This window comes from Oncorhynchus gorbuscha, linkage group LG02 (assembly GCF_021184085.1).
Source record: "Oncorhynchus gorbuscha isolate QuinsamMale2020 ecotype Even-year linkage group LG02, OgorEven_v1.0, whole genome shotgun sequence".
Taxonomy (NCBI): Eukaryota; Metazoa; Chordata; class Actinopteri; order Salmoniformes; family Salmonidae; genus Oncorhynchus; species Oncorhynchus gorbuscha.
In genome coordinates, this window is record NC_060174.1 from 62,235,877 (window position 1) to 62,258,698 (window position 22,822).

At 44.8% G+C, this 22,822-nt stretch overlaps 1 protein-coding gene across 1 annotated transcript in view; it reads right to left on the bottom strand.

Annotated features, from left to right (window-relative positions):
• Positions 1-22,822, bottom strand: part of LOC124006284 (neurexin-2-like) — a 401,953-nt gene that overhangs the window by 169,626 nt on the left and 209,505 nt on the right. The window contains 7 exon segments of the mRNA XM_046316207.1: positions 5,347-5,373; positions 7,069-7,272; positions 8,019-8,402; positions 8,948-9,389; positions 15,332-15,403; positions 15,405-15,494; positions 18,521-18,822. Coding sequence (XP_046172163.1) covers positions 5,347-5,373; positions 7,069-7,272; positions 8,019-8,402; positions 8,948-9,389; positions 15,332-15,403; positions 15,405-15,494; positions 18,521-18,822 — 1,521 coding nt within the window.

Below are 22,822 nucleotides of genomic sequence, written 5' to 3' on the forward strand. Positions count from 1 at the left end.
CAGCAAGGGATAACACTATAGACCAACTACACGCGTATCTGATAGATATGGGTCCTGTGCAAACACATACTACCGGTATCTTCATTGTATCTTCATTGTACCACATCAAGTTCTGTTATTATTACTATTGACATGTTTGATTAGAGTGGCTAAGAATGACAAATGCCGTTAGAAATGGCTAGGCCTGAGGCAGAGCAGTGCTTTTCCAAAGTGAATCCTTGTAACAATTGTAAAACATCATACTGCCCAAAATAACCTACAGACCTTAGTATGGATCCCCAGTTCTGTTCCTTTTTTATTGACTGTGGGTTTATGTCCTACCAAACCCATGTTTACCCACTAAATCAACACAACAATCTACTGAGAAGGTGGAGGGAGGAACAGAGAAATATTTGCAGAGCAGAGGAGATGGGACTTCATCTGAAGTCAACTGTGTTTGAGCAGTGTTGATCCGGTCTCAGAGGTGGGCTCCACTGCTGTCTAATTACGGAGCTTCGGCCCAAAAACACACCACTGTGCTTCAGCGGAGAGAGCAGCTCCACCAGGAACAGCACATACAAGTTAGAGAAGTTGGCAAGTTAGTTATGTAAGGGCTATCTATAGTAGTGGGCTGAAAAGTAAGAATTCTGGTGTGCAAGAAAGCATATCAGTGCATATCCACAGTGCTCTTTTGGGACTAAACCCGAACTCAAGATTTTGTAGGTCCTAGTCCTAAACGCACATTTCTCTGTCTAAATAGTGTCATACGCGTTTGTCTGTAACTGTTCCCCTTGCAAGTCATGTAATGTTTACTGACGTTTTACTAAATCCAAACCTTTAAATATACAGTTCGCCAATATGGAGAATTTATTTTGTTTCAGCAAACATTTGTTTCTTACGGAGCCCGGGAAGTGACATGGACAGTAAAAAGATTTAAGGGAAATCCACTTAAATATATTCCGGTATTTTTATTTCATTAGTCAAAATGCATCAACATGATGTGGCAAGTGACAATTTGCGTCTTGAAAATCCTAGATCTTGAAAACTTGACTGCTGACATACAAAATATTTTGGGACTATCAACAGTGGACCAAAAAAAAATCAGTAAGAAAGAAAATGTTTGCGTGACAAAATGGATTGTTCTTTTTCCCCTCAATCTACACACAATACCCTATAATGACAAAGCAAAAAAATCCTCTCTATCAGGTTGGATGGGGAGTGTCGCTGCATAGCTATGTTCAGGTCTCGCCAGAGATGTTCGATCGGGTTCAAGTCCGGGCTCTGGCTAGGCCACTCAAGGACATTCAGAGACTTGTCCCTGAGCCACTCAGGCCAAAGAGTTCAATCTTGGTTTCATCAGACCAAAGAATCTTGTTTCTCATGGTCTGAGAGTCCTTTAGGTGCCTTTTGACAAACTCCAAGTGGGCTGTCATGTGCCTTTTACTGAGGAGTGGCTTCCGTCTGGCCACTCTACCATAAAGGCCTGATTGGTGGAGTGCTGCAGAGATGGTTGTCCTTCTGGAAGGTTCTCCCATCGCCACAGAGAAACTCTGGAGCTCTGTCAGAGTGACCATCAGGTTCTCGGTCACCTCCCTGACCAAGGCCCTTCTCCCCTGATAACTCAGTTTGGCTGGGCAGCCAGCTCTAGGAAAAGTCTTGGTGGTCCCAAATGTCTTAAAAATGAAGGCGGCCACGGTGTTCTTGGGGACCTTCAATGTTGCAGAAATGTTTTGGTACCCTTCCCCAGATCTGTGCCTCGACACAATTCTGTCTCGGAGCTCTACGGGCAATTCATTCGACTTCATGGCTTGGTTTTTGCTCTGACCTGCACTGTCAACTGTGGGACCTTATATAGACAGGTGTGTGTTCCGTTCTAAATCATGTCCAATCAATTAAATGTACCACAGGTGGACTCCAATCAGGTTGTAGAAACATCTCAAGGATGATCCATGGAAACAGGTTGCACCTGAGCTCAAATTTTAGTCTCATAGTAAAGGGTCAGAATACTTATTTAAATAAGGTATCTGTTTTTTATTTGGAATAAATTAGCACAAATGTAAATTTGTCATTATGGGGTATTGTGTGTAGACTGACATAGAAGAGCATAGAAGAGCTTTGACTGGGCTGAGCGGGAGCTGACCCCCTGTAGCAGTGGGCTGAGATGTCTGCCAAGCACGCAGAGATGCATGTCGCCACCTTGGTGTCAGGGAGGGGGAAAGAGAAAAGCAGTTGAGTGTCATCAACACAGCATGGAAGAGACCATGTGAGGATATGACGGAGCCAAGTGACACGGTAGGAGCGGCCTGCCGGGTAGGATGTAAACCAGGAGGGTGCAGAGCCTGAGACGCCCGGCCCTGAGAGGGTGGTGTAGAGGACCTGATTGATCATGGTGTTGAAGGCAGTGGATAGATCTAGGAGGATGAGAACAGTGGCAGCTTTGGCAGAGCCTCCGTTAAACAGCGGAGAGTAGCTCACTCGACTGTGGCCATCTTGAAGCCTGACTGATTAGTTTCCAAGAAGATCGTTCTGAGAGAGTAGGTCATAGACAGCTGCAGTGTTTTTGGGGACAAAAAACGGACACTGGTCTCTAGTTGACGTCAGAGTGGGTCGGGTGTTGGTTTCTTGAGGAGGGGAGCGACTCTGGTCTTCTGGAAGTCAAAGGGGGCGCAGTCAGTGGTGAGGGATGCATTGATGAGGGAAGTAAGAAGGTCTCCAGACATTGTCTGCCGCCACAGTGACTACCAGAAGCTCTTTGACTATGAGAGAACACAGTCAGATGACGAGAGCAGCTGGAATAGCAGCGTTCTCTGGGGGTGATCCATAACTCTGTCAGGGCCAAAAGTGCAGGAGGGAATAAAGGGCAACATAGGCCTTCTTGACCACAGATTGGCAGCTCGAAGTGCTGCAGGAGACCACAAATTCGACACGGATTGTGCGCACAGGCTACACTACATTAGACGCGGCGGGGAGCATCTGTAAACCCGACTGGGAGAGGAGCGAACAGGTATGGAGAAAACACAGTTGACAAAGCTACAAGAGAGAAAAATGAGAGAATCTGAAAAGAACTAGGTAAGACACTCAGGTGAGAGAGTGGTGTGGGGCCTTCCTCTAACTCCTCAGAACAACTCAGCAGCCCTGTCTTTGTTTCAGCAACCGTCTTCGTTTTGGCGACCAGACCGCCGCTTACAGCTGCTGCTGAAAAAAATAGGGGAGACTGACATACTAAAACTAATTGCTGATTGCCTAGCAGAGGTGAAGGACACACCTCCCGGCACTAACTGCTGATTGCCTGGGAGAGGTGAAACAATACAGGCACTGATGAGTCAGACTGTCAACACCAACCACAGCACAAGTGATGAGCGATTAACAGTTGAGACAGCAATGATTGAATAGGTAACGAGAAAGACAGCATTTAACTTCAATTGACCAAGCAATACCAGCAATACTAGCTCTAGATGAAGACATGTTACCTCTAAACAGAGATGCACATGTAAATCAAACTCTCACACACAAATACCCCATTGACACAAATGCAAAATGAGCGAACACCAGTTTTGCATTCTGCAGTTCAGTTGTTTTAGGCACACAGCTATTCTACACATTACGGCAAATTGAATGTCCTTCTGCGGTGTTGTAATTGCGTCTTCATATACTGAAGTTACAGGTATAGTCAGGTATAGTCAGGAGCTTTAAAAGTAGCCCTTTCCTTGGCCAATTTTATCCAGAGTATTTGACGAATATGATTTTAGTAAGTATACATCTGAAAATACGCAGTCCAACATTAGCAGGTCTATTACGTGTGAAAATGAAAAACATATTGGGTGATTCTTTATTTTACGAGGAACATGTTTTTATTTCATCAATTTTAGAATCAGGCTGTAATGTGACAAAATGTGGTTTTTAAAAAAGGGTCTGAATACACTGTAGATGTGTTGCTGGTATGTTGTCGGTTGCAGGAGCTGAGTGTGGCCTGCACAAGACAGTGTATCCTGGTGAGCCAATCAGGACCATGGACAGCTCCCCATCCACAGTTGATGAGCCAATTGGCCTGATAAAACAACATGGTGGGAAAAGGATTGGAGCCATCAAGACCTCGGCAGTTACCCGCATGCATCTCTTATTTAGGACTTACCCGTACTGTATACAGCACATAGACTCAACTTTTACCTTGGGCAACATTCAACCATTACATTTGAATTCCTCCTGTTTTGTCAATTGTGCCCCTTCCTCTCGATGCTTACCTCTTAACATTCTTCCAACGATCTGTTAAAATGGCGATTCTAAGAGGCCCAAATCAGAGGCCTGTTAAAAATGCATGACAGAGGCTCTCCCAGATGGTCGAGGGCTCTAATTGACTATCATTTACTTTAACCACTGGCTAATTGTGTCTATTTAAAAGTCAATTAAGGATATTTTATTGCCATTAAACTTCAATCCATCTAAATTCACAGGACTCTGCAGCAACATACTGAAGGTTGCCATCTAAGGTTCAAAATGGAAAAAACAACACGGCTTTGTACACAATCTGTTGTCAAGGTCTCGCCTGCGTCACATGATCTAAAGAAAGCAGATTATTTACATTATCTGTACATTATCCTCTTACCCTTTAGGTTCACACCTGTGCTAACCAACTTAATATAATAATAATAATATATGCCATTTAGCAGACGCTTTTATCCAAAGCGACTTACAGTCATGTGTGCATACATTCTACGTATGGGTGGTCCCGGGGATCGAACCCACTACCCTGGCGTTACAAGCGCCATGCTCTACCAACTGAGCTACAGAAGGACCAACTTACACAGTGAAGCAGTCACATGCATCTTAAATGCATCTTTCCTTGAATCTTAATACATGCATTTCAAAAAACTCAATTGTACAGCCAACAGTTCCCATAGGTCACCAGGACATGTATTATTAAAACTCATGGGAAAATGTTTTCCCCAAAACCCAATGGTATATTGCCATCTGGTGGTAGTTTGAGCACATTACTGATAGAAGTAGCAGGGAGCTAATGCCACTGTTGTTTCTCTGAGGAGCACTGTGAACTAATAAAACATATGGTGTTTTGGCTGTTGTAATGAACAAGGGATCATTTTGTGATTCTGACATTTGTTGCTTGGACTAAAGAATGGTTTACCAAATTATATACAGGCGGCTTATACAGTATTTGATACTTACCTTCCAGGTTCCTTACAGTTTTCAAGACAACCATGTGATTGTAATACTTCATTGCGATACATATTGTATAGCACTAATGTTAATTATGTTCACCCTTATCAATAGTAAAAAACAGACAGTCACAGAAGATAAGGTATAAGACACGGTCGTTCTGAAGTACAGTAAATAATGATAGGAGCCACTTACTGAGGTTACAGTCTATCCTGATACAATCTGGTGAGAGAGAGAGAGAGTGAGATGGTGAGATCCCAAAAAGTAAATTGAAAAGAAACAATATTTAAAAAATATATTTTTTAAACATTTCACATCCTTCAAGGTACATTCTGCAGTTTTGTTTTTTTCCTCCAGAGAGGCCACCATCCGGGGACAAGCTCCAGATTCAAAACCAGCCTTTTCCTCACCATGGCAACCACACAGCACCCACTAACACACGAGCATGTTAGCTTTTTTACATGGCACATATTTTACATGGCACATATTACTTTCTTCTCCAACACTTTGTTTTTGCATTTTTTAAACCAAATTGAACATGTTTCATTATTTATTTGAGGCTAAATTGATTTTATTGATGTTTTATATTAAGTTAAAATAAGTGTTAATTCAGTATTGTTGTAATTGTAATTATTACAAATAAAAAACAATTAAAAAAATTGGCCGATTAATCGGTATTAGCTTTTTTGGTCCTCCAATAATCGGTATCAGAGTTGAAAAATCATAATCGGTCGACCTCTAATGTCAACTCTCCACTACACTCAGGAGGACCAGTAATGTGTACCTCAATCAGAGTAAAATCACCGTGGTTCGTGATATATCATTATTGTAATAAGTTTCATGACTCTATTTACAACTTAGAAAGTAATCCTACGTTAAATCCTAGGTTGATAACAGATATGCCTCCCGGTGTGTGTACAACCCATGTGGTAGAGTTAGGTAGAGCACAGACAGAGGAAAGGGCTGATTCGCATACCTCCCCCCGTAGCTACACTGAAACCGTACGCATTTAGAGCTGTGGAAAATCTCCTCACCATTGTGCCCGTCTAAATAATAGAATAGCTACATAGTCATTATGGCGTACAACTACCAAAACACGTGCCAACACAGTCAGAGCTTCCTTGATCTTTTGGTTATAATAAAGCCCTCTGTGAAGGCTATGTACTACACACCACGGTTTCGGGAACCGAAGGGCTGCACTTTTTTTTCCCCCTTCTCCCCCCCTAGTACTACACTGCTGATTCAAATAATCAACTAATCGTTAAGCTTTCATTATTTGAATCAGCTGTGTAGGGCTTTAAAAAAACCTTGGCGTCCCGAGGACCGAGTTATGGGAACCCGGCGCTACTAGGTGCTATGCGAGTGTGCCTGAGGTGTTCTCTGGAGCTGTCAACCATCACAAAGCAGTGGATGCAAACAGCCAAGGACCAGACTCACTACCTACAGCCGTAATGGGAGATGTGGAGACTAGAGATACCAGCTGAGGCAGACACCCCCGTCAGGCACCATTACTGCCTCGGCCGGCTCTCTACTGCTCTCCTCTTCCTTGGGTTTTGACAAATCTGAGAGCCATGGTGGACGGCACTTGTGATCTAGAACAGCAACTACAACATCCGTCGGAACACCATGACTACGTATCTGTCATGGTGATGCGGAGTGTTTCTAAGTGAGCTGGTCTCTCTGGCTGCCTGCTCCTAGGACTGCAGACACACCGGCCGTTGAAGGGCTGAAAGAGTTGAGATGGGCGAGAGAGAGAAAGAGAGAAAACACAGAGGCGACACAGAGAGATGTATATAGATTGTGAATGATGAGGAGAAGGGGGAGGGGTGTGTAGGACAATACCTTTTCCCATTACATCATGAGTACTCTCACAGAGAAGCCTTGAGGACTCATAAACGATAGCACTGTTAGCATTACCCAGGTTGACGGTGAGTTTGACCCGGCCCCCGTCCAGCTCCAGTCGCAGGGTGTCAGCTGAGTCCTGGGAAGTAGTGGCCACAAGCAGCCCAAAAGCCCTCTGGGACATAAAGCGCAGCGCCACGTCCTCGGCCTCCATGTGCATGCTCAACGGCAGCGTCACCTTCAGGTACATGCTGCCGTCGTAGCTCAGCACCGTGGCCTCTGTGTGCAGGCACCAAGTACAGGGAGACAGCGTTAGCAAATGGCATGTTCCCAACATCTATTCCTGTACACCCAATACTGAATAAGCGCATGATTCATAACAAGACACCAAATGAAGATGAGAGAATTCCACTTCCACTCATATTATCAGCTACGATCTTCGCCGAAACAAGATCGAACAGATCCTTTTGTAGGCCTGTTGAAGAGACTGCAGTTTCCTGCAGCCACACTAGATGGCAGGAACAGCCTGTAGTGTACCACAGTGCTCTTTTGCGAAGCCTCTGTTATCATCCACCTCTCATAGATTTATATTTTGGCCACAAATAGGATGAGGATTGCCATTTATATCCCTCATAATGTTATCGGCCTATATGGCGTCACAATGGGGCTCCTACCCTCTCTGTCAGAGCGATATCTGTGCTTGATGCAGGGTTATTCAGACTCACGGAGCACCACCGGTATACTGATGAATCACTGATACACAGCACCTATTTATTCCTCACATACCGCCAATTCACTAATAGAGTGGCAATTTACCACTTGAATAACTCACATAAAAAGTGATTTCATCTCCATTGTCTGTATGAAATGTCATTAGACTTGTTTAAAAGCTCTGCGGTAACATTTCAAGCAGGGATCGTTTCCACATTCCGCTGATCCTCTCTCTCTCTCTCTCTCTCTCTCTCTCTCTCTCTCTCTCTCTCTCTCTCTCTCTCTCTCTCTCTCACTCTCTCTCTTTCTCTCACCGCTCTCACAGTTGGGGCCCAGGTAGCCCGTGCTGGTGCAGTCACACACGTGGCGGTTCCAGCCCTCGCGGCACTGCCCACCGTTGGCACAGACGTCTCTGCCACACCTGATGTGCGTTTCCCTGGTGCAGAAGCTGCTGACTCCAGAGGCACTCTGGATCTCTGCCAGTCTCCTCAGGTCTCGGCTCCGCCCATCCATGAACAGGTCACGCATGCAGCCCACGTAGCCCAGGTTGAGGGGGGCCGTCCAGACTTCCGGGGGGAGGATGAGGCCCTGGCGTGCCTCGGGCAGACCCCCGAGGTACATGTCACCCTCCAGGTCTAAGATCTCACTGCCTTCGTTAGCAGAGAATGGTATGCTGCGGCTGTTCACTGAGATCAGGCCTGAAGGCAAGACAGTCAGAGAGAGTCAACTTGTATCAAGGCTGCCTCACTGTACAATCGCACTGTATAATATAGAATATAATCCACATGGTACACCAGGTGTACAATTATGAAAGGACTAATGAACAGGAACGTCTCAGGTCTTTGTCATACCGTATTTCTTAATAGTAAGGTGTAAGCAACACTGGCTCAAATCTAGGGGCACGGCTAATGAGGGCAGACATTTCCCCACATGAGGTGGATGACGGTGTAATTGGCCACTTGCGAAATAGGTTAAGGCAATTTACTAAATGTCATACATAGATTATAGCTGCTAAAAATAAGACTAATTAAAACGGGATATGCACCCAGCATCTCTGACGGCAGCTAAGAAACATGAAGGAGAAGCCAATATGAGTGCCTCCGAATGGGTATATAGTAAATGGAACTTCACAAGCCAGTAGGTTTTAACCCTGGCTATTCCTGATACCTCAATAAGACCAGAGTTGCAGTATGGCTCTGAACGAAGCTCCTTTATCAGATTCATCATGTGTCCTTTCTCTCACCCTTGCGCCCCTCCCTCTGGAAGTCCACGTGGCACCACTCCCCATCGTTGACCCTCTTGTTGCTGGCTTTCATCTTGACGCTGCCAGAGCCCATGTCCATCAGCAGGTAGAGGAAGCCGTCCAGGAGCTCCATAGCAAAGTAGTCAGCCCTGGGCTGCCTCTCCGGCTGTCTGTCTGGGCCCTGCAGACGCCTGTCACCGTGGCTGAACAGCAGCAGGCCGCTGGGCTCCGTCGTGCGGAAGTCAAAAGAGATAGAGGCAGTCTTCTTGGTTTTCCACCTGGGCAGGGTGAGGTAGGAGGCGGGCGTGTCGAAGGTGACCGGCTCCAGGGCCGCCACGTCCTCGCAGCGGAAGGTCAGGTCGCCGTGAACACTGACCTGAGGGTCCCGCTCTGCAGCCAGACGAGACAGCTCCAGCCTGAACTCGTTGTTCTTGTAGACCACCTGTAGGACAAGGGACAGGACTGTCACTGAGCGGGTGGCTGCGGTCTGCTGAAAGACCACTTTATGTCCCGCTATTTAGCTTAACCCTCCCTCTTTTCTGTGATTGTCCTCAATACCATAGAATCCTTAGAATCCATGCAATACCTTAGAATCCATGCAATACCTTAGAATCCATGCAATACCTTAGAATCCATGCAACAATTTCTAATTCATTGAAGCGTGTAAAACGCACAAGCTCTCATACATTACACAACCAGATCATAAGACCATAATGAGAATCTCCCTGTTTGTCTGACGGTCTGCCTGTCACATGTGCACTGTTCTCATGTACAGATGGAGGCAGCAGGGAGGCACAGCTGAACATGGTTTTCATTTTCACACCACCTGCAGTCCAAAGCTGACTGGCACCCTCCTCCAGGGTGAGAACTTTAGTGTCTTTTTGTTTAAAAATACACTTGGCAGCGGCTTGATTTCACAAGGAACCATTATCAGTAATTGCCAGACCAAAATCAAATCTAACGAGAAGAATAGAAAAAGAGCCCGAGTATGAAAAATGCAATTGTTGAGTCTATTTTCAGCCACAAATGCAAAAGTACAAAATCGTTCTCACGCTACGCTAACATTCTGATGACACTCAATGTGTCTGTCTCCTTTGGTAGCATCAATCATACATTGCTGAGCCTGTGATCAAATGCAGTTCCGTGAAAAAGTATCTGCCTTTCGGATTTTCTCGAGGTTTCGCATATTTTTGCCCCTGAATATATTCTTGGATCTTCATCCAAAACCTCATATTAGATAAAGGAGACCGTAGTGAACAAATAACACAACATTTTGTAAATTATTTCATTACATTTTTTTTTTAAACAAAGTTACACAACACCCAATTGCCCCCTTACACTCACTAACTGCTTGTCACCTGTAGGTTTTTGAACTGTCTCTCTGTGGAAGGAATTTTGTCCCACTCTTCCATGCAGAACTGCTTTAACTCAGTGACATTTGAGGGTTTCCAAGCATGAACTGCTCGTTTCAGGTCGGTTTCTGTCTGGACATTTCAAAACGTTTCATTTGTCGCTCTTTAGCCAATCTGATGTAGATTGTGTTTCGGATCATTGTCTCGCTGCATGACCCAGCTTGTGCTTCAGCTTCAGCTCACGGATGAATGGCCTGACATTCTCTTTTTGAATGATCTGATACAGAGCAGAATTCATGGTTCCTTCAATGATGGCAAGTCATCTGGGTCCTGAGGCAGCAAAGCAACCCCAAACCATCACACTACTGCCACCATGCTTGACTGTTAGTATAGTATAGTATAGTATAGTATAGTATAGTATAGTATAGTATAGTATAGTATAGTAATCTAGTTAGTATAGTATAGATAGTGTGGTTGGTTAGTGAGTGAGTGAGTGGTGGTGGTGGTGAGTGGTGGTGGTGAGTGGTGAGTGAGTGAGTGAGTGAGTGAGTGAGTGGTGAGTGAGTGAGTGAGTGAGTGAGTGAGTGAGTGAGTGAGTTAGTATAGTATAGTATAGTATAGTATAGTTAGTTAGTATATTATAGTAATCTAGTTAGTGTGGTTAGTTAGTTAGTATAGTATAGTATAGTAATCTAGTTAGTATAGTATAGATAGTGTGGTTGGTTAGTTAGTTAGTTAGTTAGTTAGTTAGTTAGTTAGTTAGTTAGTTAGTATAGTATAGTATAGTAATCTAGTTAGTATAGTATAGATAGTGTGGTCGGTTGGTTAGTTAGTTAGTTAGTTAGTTAGTTAGTTAGTTAGTTAGTATTTTTACATTTTACATTTAAGTCATTTAGCAGACGCTCTTATCCAGAGCGACTTACAAATTGGTGCATTCACCTTATGACATCCAGTGGAACAACCACTTTACAATAGTGCATCTAAATATTTTAAGGGGGGAGGGGGTGAGAAGGATTACTTTATCCTATCCTAGGTATTCCTTAAAGAGGTGGGGTTTCAGGTGTCTCCGGAAGGTGGTGATTGACTCCGCTGTCCTGGCGTCGTGAGGGAGTTTGTTCCACCATTGGGGAGCCAGAGCAGCGAACAGTTTTGACTGAGCTGAGCGGGAACTGTACTTCCTCAGTGGTAGGGAGGCGAGCAGGCCAGAGGTGGATGAACGCAGTGCCCTTATTTGGGTGTAGGGCCTGATCAGAGCCTGGAGGTACTGAGGTGCCGTTCCCCTCACAGCTCCGTAGGCAAGCACCATGGTCTTGTAGCGGATGCGAGCTTCAACTGGAAGCCAGTGGAGAGAGCGGAGGAGCGGGGTGACGTGAGAGAACTTGGGAAGGTTGAACACTAGACGGGCTGCGGCGTTCTGGATGAGTTGTAGGGGTTTAATGGCACAGGCAGGGAGCCCAGCCAACAGCGAGTTGCAGTAATCCAGATGGGAGATGACAAGTGCCTGGATTAGGACCTGCGCCGCTTCCTGTGTGAGGCAGGGTCGTACTCTGCGGATGTTGTAGAGCATGAACCTACAGGAACGGGCCACCGCCTTGATGTTAGTTGAGAACGACAGTTTGTTGTCCAGGATCACGCCAAGGTTCTTAGCGCTCTGGGAGGAGGACACAATGGAGTTGTCAACCGTGATGGCGAGATCATGGAACGGGCAGTCCTTCCCCTGGAGGAAGAGCAGCTCCGTCTTGCCGAAGTTCAGCTTGAGGTGGTGATCCGTCATCCACACTGATATGTCTGCCAGACATGCAGAGATGCGATTCGCCACCTGGTCATCAGAAGGGGGAAAGGAGAAGATTAATTGTGTGTCGTCTGCATAGCAATGATAGGAGAGACCATGTGAGGTTATGACAGAGCCAAGTGACTTGGTGTATAGCGAGAATAGGAGAGGGCCTAGAACAGAGCCCTGGGGGACACCAGTGGTGAGAGCGCGTGGTGAGGAGACAGATTCTCGCCACGCCACCTGGTAGGAGCGACCTGTCAGGTAGGACGCAATCCAAGCGTGGGCCGCGCCGGAGATGCCCAACTCGGAGAGGGTGGAGAGGAGGATCTGATGGTTCACAGTATCGAAGGCAGCCGATAGGTCTAGAAGGATGAGAGCAGAGGAGAGAGAGTTAGCTTTAGCGGTGCGGAGCGCCTCCGTGATACAGAGAAGAGCAGTCTCAGTTGAATGACTAGTCTTGAAACCTGACTGATTTGGATCAAGAAGGTCATTCTGAGAGAGATAGCGGGAGAGCTGACCAAGGACGGCACGTTCAAGAGTTTTGGAGAGAAAAGAAAGAAGGGATACTGGTCTGTAGTTGTTGACATCGGAGGGATCGAGTGTAGGTTTTTTCAGAAGGGGTGCAACTCTCGCTCTCTTGAAGACGGAAGGGACGTAGCCAGCGGTCAGGGATAAGTTGATGAGCGAGGTGAGGTAAGGGAGAAGGTCTCCGGAAATGGTCTGGAGAAGAGAGGAGGGGATAGGGTCGAGCGGGCAGGTTGTTGGGCGGCCGGCCGTCACAAGACGCGAGATTTCATCTGGAGAGAGAGGGGAGAAAGAGGTCAGAGCACAGGGTAGGGCAGTGTGAGCAGAACCAGCGGTGTTGTTTGACTTAGCAAACGAGGATCGGATGTCGTCGATCTTCTTTTCAAAATGGTTGACAAAGTCATCTGCAGAGAGGGAGGAGGAGGGGGGGGAGGAGGATTCAGGAGGGAGGAGAATGTGGCAAAGAGCTTCCTAGGGTTAGAGGCAGATGCTTGGAATTTAGAGTGGTAGAAAGTGGCTTTAGCAGCAGAGACAGAGGTATAGTATAGTATAGTATAGTAATCTAGTTAGTATAGTATAGATAGTGTGGTTGGTTAGTTAGTTAGTTAGTTAGTTAGTTAGTTAGTATTAGTTTAGTATAGATAGTGTAGTTAGTTAGTATAGTTAGTTAGTTAGTATCGCTAGTTAGTATAGTTAGCTAGTGTAGTATGGTTAGTATAGTATAGTTAGTATCGTTAGTTAGTATAGTGTGGTTAGTTAGTATAGTTTGTTAGTATAGTTAGAGGTTCTTACTGTGTGAATGCAGTAATCAGTAATTGCCAGACCAAAATCAAATCTAACGAGAAGAATAGAAAAAGAGCCCGAGTATGAAAAATGCAATTGTTGAGTCTATTTTCAGCCACAAATGCAAAAGTACAAAATCGTTCTCACGCTACGCTAACATTCTGATGACACTCAATGTGTCTGTCTCCTTTGGTAGCATCAATCATACATTGCTGAGCCTGTGATCAAATGCAGTGTTTGGTTATCGCCAGACATAACGGGACCCATGTCGTCCAAAAAAGTTCCACATTTTGACTCAGCTGTTCATAGAACATTCTTCCAGGAGTCTTGGCGATCATCCAGCTGTGTCCAGGTGCTTTTTTGCAAACTTGAGTCAACTTTTTTAGACGACGATGGTCTCGTTATGTCTGGTGAAAACCAAACACTTTTGATTAAATAAATGAAATAAGTCTCCACATTTTGTGCTATTTGTTCGCTCAGGTTCCCTTGATCTAATATGAGGTTTCGGTTGAAGATCTGACAACATTCAGTGTAAAAATAAATATGCAAAAAATACTTTTTTCACAGCACTGTAGGTGTGTATCAGTAATTCCCAAAGACCCCTCCCAGCACTGACAGTCCAATATCTATCACCACGTTCTACTGAAACAGGCACCAGGAGCCTGTAGCAGTATAGTCAAAGATAGAACAATTGAAACAGATATTTCACCAGATGTATAAATGTGAAGCTTCCACTTGGTGTTTCCAATCATTACCAAATATGGTAGTGAGAGGAAGCCCAGTGTCCGGCAGTGGGAGAAGATGGAACGAGATGGATTTTGGCCGACATTCTGCACATTTTCTCATAGATGAAAGATACACTTTTCTGTTCCCAAAACTAGAATCGGTTACGAACAGAGTGGGCTAAGTTTTGTAGACTTTTGCCAAAATTGCGTTGTTTAGAAGGAGTGCAAAGGTGAATTGAGCTATTGCACACACACACACTTCACAGAGTAGGCGTTCCCTAACGGAAATATAACAATCTTTAGTATAGTTATTAGGATTCCTGTACACAACAGGACAAAGACTTTGGGAGGCTGAGGCAGTGAGAAGCATGGCACAATCAATGAAGAGGTAGACATGATTAATACATGGGAGGGTCAACTAGACAGAGACAGAGGGAGGGACGCGCTGCCTGGGAATCCATGGAGGAAATCAATGTCTGAATTGGCTGTCAGGATGGTAAAGCTAAGGCCTCACTAACACTGGCACAGTATTAATTACAGATGTTCCCTGACTGAGAGAGCGGAGGGAGGGAGTGCAGGCGGGATGGATGGATGGATGGAGGGGGAGAGAGAGACAGAGAGAGAGAAAGAACGAGGGGGGGGGGCAGAGAGAGTGAGCAATAGGAAGGGATGGTGGGAAACAGGCAGAGAGAGAGATAGGGGGGGGCATAGGAAGGTCATGGCAGCCACTAGGGAGGGCAGGGGTGGGGCATCAGTACAGGAGTGTAATTAATCCTGGAGAATAGAACCTGTATTATTCAAGAGTAGCAAGTCTGGTGTTCATATCCAGGTAATCATGCTATTATATAATTCAAGGCCATAGCTACATTCATACATGACCACACTGTACAATGTCAGGGGATATGCAAATGACACACAGCAATCTACATTAGGACTCATTAGGACACAGCTGAACACTAAGGGCACTGCATGTGTTCAAAGTCACAATCTGTCATTAATTAGCAACTAACTAAATGTAAAAATAGAAACGTGCCATGTTCTTCCTGTGTGATGCACTGGGCGGTTTAACATCTCAATTCCAAGTGGCACATGCGTAAAAGAGCTGTCACTTCACAAAGTGAGCGGTGTTTGTGAATCTGAACACAGCTCAACAAGAGCCCTGTGCATCTGTGTATTCTCAGACCAGAGTCCCCTGCTGAAGGCTGCTGAACAGCACAGTACTTACGTCTTTGAGACAGCCCATGAAGTTATTGCTGACCGGGGAGCCTGGGAGGTCAGCCGTGTTGGGACTCCCCCCCAATGTAGAAGAAGTCATCCGAGCCCAGCATGGTGTAGTCCTCCTGGGTGTAGCCGGTGGTGGTCAGGATCCCATCCACAGAGACGGTCACCTGGGTGACCAGAGAGAAAGAGCGGAATGGAGAAAGGTGGAGGAGAGACAGAACAGAAACAAAGAGACAAGGGGGAAGATGGTGGAAATCATTTTAATTAAACACCAAACATCCGCTGCTTTGTTTTTGGTGGCGGGGGGGGGGGGTTGCGGTTAAAATGCTGGCCTTTGAATTGAGTTGAATCCTTTGCTGTAAGATCTACAGTGTGAATTAGATGGGCACCGTCGGAGGGCTCCGCCAATCGCAGAAGCTTGCTTCCTTCTCTTTCATTTATCACTCCAGTGTTAATCTGCAAAATTGTAATTATTGGCCTACCTCCTCATGCCTTTTGCACACAAAGTATATAGACTCCCCTTTTTTTTCCTTTTTTTTTCTACTGTGTTATTGACTTGTTAAATGTTTACTCCATGTGTAACTCTGTGTTGTCTGTTCACACTGCTATGCTTTATCTTGGCCAGGTCACAGTTGCAAATGAGAACTTGTTCTCAACTAGCCTACCTAAGGTGAAATAAATCAATAAAATAAAAATTGAATTCTCGATTCTCAAATTATTAGCAGGGTTGATGAGCAAAGGACGATATGATCATTTCACAGATATTTGGGATTTGAGTACAATATTAAATATATCGTAGTATCCGCTTGTAGATGAATTTGAGAAGGCACCCATTCGATGATAGATACAGTCGTCCTTCGGCGGTAATCAGACAGTTGATCAATTAATCAATCAACTAATCAATCTCAAATCAATACAGAGAGACAGGAAGAACAAATTAACAGACCAATTAGCTGATTAAAAAAATCAAAATCTATTATTCATTGTTGGGAGAACAACGGTTTCAGAAGCCATTTTATAATCCATTAAAATGGTTTAAGAGGAGTTCATTAAATATATATGAGCTATACTATAAAGCATGTGGCTCAGCTTTGACTGAAATGGTTATACTGTAGTGTACGTGGTTTACACTGTTATGATATTCTGTGAATGCTGCAGACCGTCACTGCTGACTGACAAATACTACATTTCCCAGAGGTCCCCTCTGATAAGAGCAAGGCTCTGCCACTGATAAGAGCAAGGCTCTGCCACTGATAAGAGCAAGGCTCTGCCACTGATAAGAGCAAGGCTCTGCCACTGATAAGAGCAAGGCTCTGCCACTGATCAGAGCAAGGCTCTGCCACTTGCAGCAAGGCTCTGCCACTGATAAGCAGCAAGGCTCTGCCACTGATAAGAGCAAGGCTCTGCCACTGATAAGAGCAAGGCTCTGCCACTGATAAGAGCAAGGCTCTGCCACTGATAAGAGCAAGGCTCTGCCACTTGCAGTGAGGAATTGCCCTGTTCTGATCATTAATGTAGTTATGGGTGTTTCCTGGTTTTAAATGTGCTTCAATCATGGGGGAACACATTTTTATGTCTGCTGGTGCTGTTTAGAGCTGCTATGAGTCTGTAGCGTTGATTGTAGGCAAGGTTGAACAAGGGAGTAGGTGAAATTGTGTGTGTGTGTGTGTGTGTGTGTGTGTGTGTGTGTGTGTGTGTGTGTGTGTGTGTGTGTGTGTGTGTGTGTGTGTGTGTGTGTGTGTGTGTGTGTGTGTGTGTGTGTGTGTGTGTGTGTGTGTGTGTGTGTGTGTGTGTCAAAGAGAGTGTGATTGAGGATGTGAGAGAGAAAGAGCAAGGGGAAGTGCAAGAGAGAGAGAAAGAAAGATAAGAGGAATCTAGCCAGCGAAAGCTGACCACCAGGGCTTGTTAAAAAAAAGAAATTCCACTGGCGTTCCCACAGGAGGTGCATTTCTCTCTATCGGCATGTCAGTGTGGTAACAGGAAGCTATCCGAAGAGAAGAGCTATGTATGCAGGATCAAATGCAGGGATGAAAGCATGAGAGGGGTTTGTAAGCATAGGATTTTTCTGTCTTTGGGGAGTATGGGTGAGGGTAGGCTCGGGATAATGAAGAGAGAGAATGTTTGCATGCAGGTAGGAGTGAGATGTTAAGGGGGTCTGTTTGTAAGGACTGAAGATTCAGACACAAAAATGGTTGTTAGTACATAGAGAAGAGTGACTATTAGCTATTGGAAATGTATCATCTTAGAATGAATGGAAGAAAAACTTGGCAAATCTCATCATTTTGGTTTTAAATAAAGGTCGCTTTGTTTGTGGTCATAACCCATGAAGGGCTAGAGCGTGGACACACAGGCGATGCATATTAATCATGTCATTATGAATGATTCCACAGGATCCTCCTTCCACAGGATAAACTCACCCACAGCACTGTACACATTGACATGTAACATTTCAGTTGGAAACATGGAATTATAAAAAGGCACCTTTAATATGTAAAAACAGGACAACTCCAAAGTACACAAACTATCATTGATTTCTACACTGTTGTTGACACCGGAATTGAGACTCAATGAGACTGACATCGAAATCAATCCACAAGCTCCAAGTTATTTCAGCCACAACAATCTACACCTCAACATGACTCGTCTCACTAAGAAGGCGAAACATCGCACTGCATCGTTTTTCACCTATGGAGACATTATTTTGAGAGAGCCAAACTTGTGGTATCGATTCACTTCACTCTGAACTGAATTGGAAACAACAAGATTGTGTACAGACTGCCATAGAGAAAAACTAATGGGTTACTCTAGGTGAGGCATGTTTTCTGAACATGTCCTAATGAACTGGGGTATGAGTCACTGGAGTTTGGCTTGGGACTGATAAATGAAGGGTTCAATCAGAAAAGCCTAAAACAGTGATATTTAAAAATATATATATATAGTATATTGTTTGTTTTCTATTCATCTTTGTTTTTCAGTCCTGAGGGATAAATTAGCATAATTAAATCACAAGCTGACAGTATAACTGGTTTTCCTTGGATGCCTGTGATGAGGAAACATTAACAACTACTGAAAGCTAAATAATGACACTATTACTCCCTCTTAAGTATAAACATGAAACGCTTCCTGTAATGATGAACGATAGAACTACTGCTGGGCATATGAAGGAGGAGAGACAGGGGGGGGGGCACAGTACCTGGCGCAGGTTGCGCGTGACACGGACTTCGTGCCAGGTGTTGTCGTTGAACTTGCCGTTGGCAGGCTCCACCAGGGCCTCAAAGGCCCCGGACCCGAGGTTGATGACCAGCCACACAGCGCCACTCCTCAGGGATAGGTTAACGTAGTCAGCTGATTTCCCGGTGTGGAGCAGGAGCCCGTTCCTCTGCAGCGTGCGGAAGGACAGACTAATCTCGTCCAGGCTGCTCTGGATGGGCGTCTGAGACAGGTCATAGCTGAAAAACTCGTTGCCTTTGTAGGTGGCCACCGACTCCTCTTGTGCTGCGGAGAGAGATTGGGGAGAACACTGGTGTCATCAACGATAGCTACCACAGTTGTTGTTGGTCTGGTCTCTTTCATTCATTGTGCCGGTCAAGCTTCTTGAAATGGATCATTCAACACGGTAACTGCAGGTTAATAATATTGTTGTTGTTTTTTTTAAGTATATTTTCTCCCAATTACGACACACAAAAAAATGTATGTGAACATATCAAAGAACCACTCAAACAAAGAGCTAATCATCATCATCATCATACAATAATATCTGCCAATTTTCCTCACACTTGTTTGAAATGTATGGCCTTAAATTCCCTAAATTTCCTTTGGGGGAAAAACAGACTAGCTTTTCCATGGAAAATGGAGACTTGTTTAAGATATTATAAATGCTTCTGACAAACATGGCAGCACCATTAGATCTCTAGGGATATATATAACGACCGTGCTTTAGCAAATTTGCTCAATGACATACCAGACCACATTCTATCAAGTTATGGGTTGGGGGCAATCAGATGCAATTTTGCTCTTCAAATATCCATTAACTGGTCACTAACTGATCAAATGTAAAACGTTCCTACATGTAGTTTTCCTCCAAACTATCAAGTGGACCATGACATTAATTTGAAGAATTGGGAGAATCCATCAAGCACGATGCCTAGGAATGTCATTTGGAATATAGATGATTTGAGCAGGATTTAATCAAGCAAAAAGCCAGCTCTGACCTTGGAGAGTCCAACTCCCAGGTAAACACTGAGGCATGAGGCTGTTCTTCGGCTCTAATGTATGATTCATTCAACAGCTGCTGCTATTTAAAGTAAAGCTGGTCCCATGCATATAAGAGCCCAGTCGAGATTCTAAATGTTGCCAGGCAAAGCTGCACCCGCATTTAACTACCACATGAAATGCAGAGGAGTGCTGCTCATTTCCTTAAAGTCTCTCTACCGCCAAAGAGAATAACGCCTCAAGGTCGACATTCATATAAAATGATGTGGTGCAAATACAAACAGTCTAAGCCAACAATTTATACCTTCTGAACAGCCTTCTCTGGCTCTCATCTATCCTCTCATTTGACACGTTATGGGGGAATAGTGCTTCCTTCTCCATCTCCCATCCTGCTTGTCGTCTGCTACGTCTGGTGACCCATTGTGACAAGAGGAATTTAATTAGCACTCCACAGTATCTGAGGAACAGTACCACAGACAACTATGCCTGGGTGGCCTCTGCTACAGTTCACCATCCTATTTCACTACTGCCTCCCTTTCGTCGCCCTCCCTCCTTCCCTTTCAATCCGTCTGTTTGTCTAGATCTCCTTCTTCACACTCCTTTCCGGGGATCATGTTGGCATGTTTCGCAGGGAAATATATACAGTTGAATTAATGCAGGCCAAGCCGCTGAATCCATTAGCTTCACAGAGTAATGAGGCCGTCACAACGCGCAGGGACACAAAGCCATGACGAGAGAGAGAGAGAAAGCAAGATAATGGGAAATCTGTAAGAAAGTAGATAATTACATCGTCTTATTTTACACGCACACTGTCATATAGTACAGCACCCGCTTACCAAAGACAGGCGCTGTATGAAGATACACACATAATCCTAATGGAATCTCTCCAGTTCTGCTGTACATTCCACACAGCTTATGCGTCTACGGGTGGCCTTTCACACACTGTGGTCTGACACAGTGTAGAGCTCACGGAATTACAGAGCAGAAATGTCTATCAACAAACGCAGAACATCAAATATATTATCCAGTTGTGAGTGCACTGATCTCATCAAATACATGAGCAGAGACTCTCCTCCTCCATCCCACTCCTGTTTGTATGTGGCAAAGGAATCCCTTGAGACTGAACTCCTTACCCTCATATACAGATTTGTGAAAGAGCCGATACGATACAGAAGCTCATTCGAGACAGTTCACGTCAGGTCAAGTCAGTCTGTTTATTCCCCAAAAACTACCATGGCACAAACAGCAAATAAACTGCTTATATTGATGATATTGTATTACCATGATAATCCACTGTACTGTGCAATTGTGGCCCCTCTTCCTCGCTCTCCAGCCCTCCAGCATGTGTGGAAGCTAGTGGCCCAACAGATTAGTCTCTCTGTGCAGTGTCTCCGTCAGGGTTTGGGCCTGATATAATGTGACTGGTCCCTAAAGTGCACGCATTGGATGACAGACACAGCTGCGTTCCTTTGAGACAGCTCTCACATCCCCATCTGGGGGGCGCTGACTGGAATCTCACATGGCAACGGGGAGGGAGGGCATACAGCAGCACAGACAACACAGAGGAAATGCTTAAATAGAGGGAGGAAAATAGTCATTTGTTTTCACATAGTGCCGGAGGCTAGGGAATGGTGCATCTCAATAGTGTCAATCATCTCTACAAACCTCCTCATAGTATTTGTTTATGAGAGGCAGCCTATAAGCTGGGTAAGGTAGTAAAACCTGCTCTGGCATCTCTACATTCAGGATGCCACGACAGCCAAATAAATAGCTGGAGGACTGATGATATCTCCAGGTGTATATTTTCTGTCTTCATTTTTTAGAACCCATAGCGGCCGTCGACTGTCTCTCTTTAAATGACTATAGTGGCCACGGACCACAGGAGGCTGGTGGCGCCTTAATTGGGGAGGACGGGCTCGTGGTAATGGCTTGAGCGGAGTAGGCGGAATGGTATCAAACACCTGGTTGGATGCCATTCCACTCGCTCCGTTCCAGCCGTTATTATGAGCCGTCCTCCCCTCACCAGCCTCCACCGCCGCGAACGGCCTTGTTTTATGTCTATCTCCATATCGGAGAATTCACTTTATAACATCCCCGTTGTCGTGTTTGCGTGGCTGTTGTCGTCAACCAGAAACCCGGAAACAGGGTATGCTGTCATTTGATCACTTCATTCCTCAAAAAGAACGTCTCCACACTTTGGACGAAGCGGTATTGTTGCTGTTATTGTTGTTGGTTGTGTTGGTTGTGTTGTATTGGTTGTTGGTTGTGTTGTATTGGTTGTGTTGTATTGGTTGTTGGTTGTGTTGTATTGGTTGTGTTGTATTGGTTGTTGGTTGTGTTGTATTGGTTGTGTTGTATTGGTTGTTGGTTGTGTTGTATTGGTTGTGTTGTATTGGTTGTTGGTTGTGTTGTATTGGTTGTGTTGTATTGGTTGTTGGTTGTGTTGTATTGGTTGTGTTGTATTGGTTGTTGGTTGTGTTGGTTGACGATATACCGAAATCGTCCTTGCACTTTGAGAAGCAATAACATTGAGGTGAGTGAAATGAGTAAATGGCAGATATACGTTTGGTGCTGTCAATATTGAACGCTGTAAACTCGGGTAACAGCTGTCAGATTAGCAAATCCTGTCATGTCAAGACAAGTTGGTTGGTACAGGCAAGCACATCAGAGGTGGAGCTCGAATGATTGCTCTTGGTCTCATGGAAATAGCTGCATATTGTCAGCTAACTAGTGTCACGCTGGTATAAAGGATTTTGGAGACCGGCGCAGGCGATAAACAATAGGGGTTTTTAATACACCCAAAACAAACACGTATACAAAAACACTGGGCTGTACCCAAACAAAACCTCGCTGAACGACACGGGACGATACCCGTAATACACAATATATAAAGCATTCAGCATAACAGCTGCACCAACGCATAGGTACCCGCACCACCACCGGACAAGGGAACAATAACCGAGATACAGGGAACAGAGGGCACATACAATTGAAGTCAGAGGTTTACATACACCTTAACCAAATACAGGATTACCACTCTTTCATCACATTCCCAGTGGGTCAGAAGTTTACATACACTCAATTAGCATTTGGTAGCACTGCCTTTCAATTGTTTAACTTGGGTCAAACATTTCAGGGAGCCTTCCACAAGCTTCCCACAATAAGTTGGGTGAATTTGAGCCCATTCCTCCTGACAGAGCTGGTGTAACCGAATCAGGTTTGTAGGCCTCCTTGCTCGCACACACTTTTTCAGTTCTGCCCACAAATTTTTAATAGGATTGAG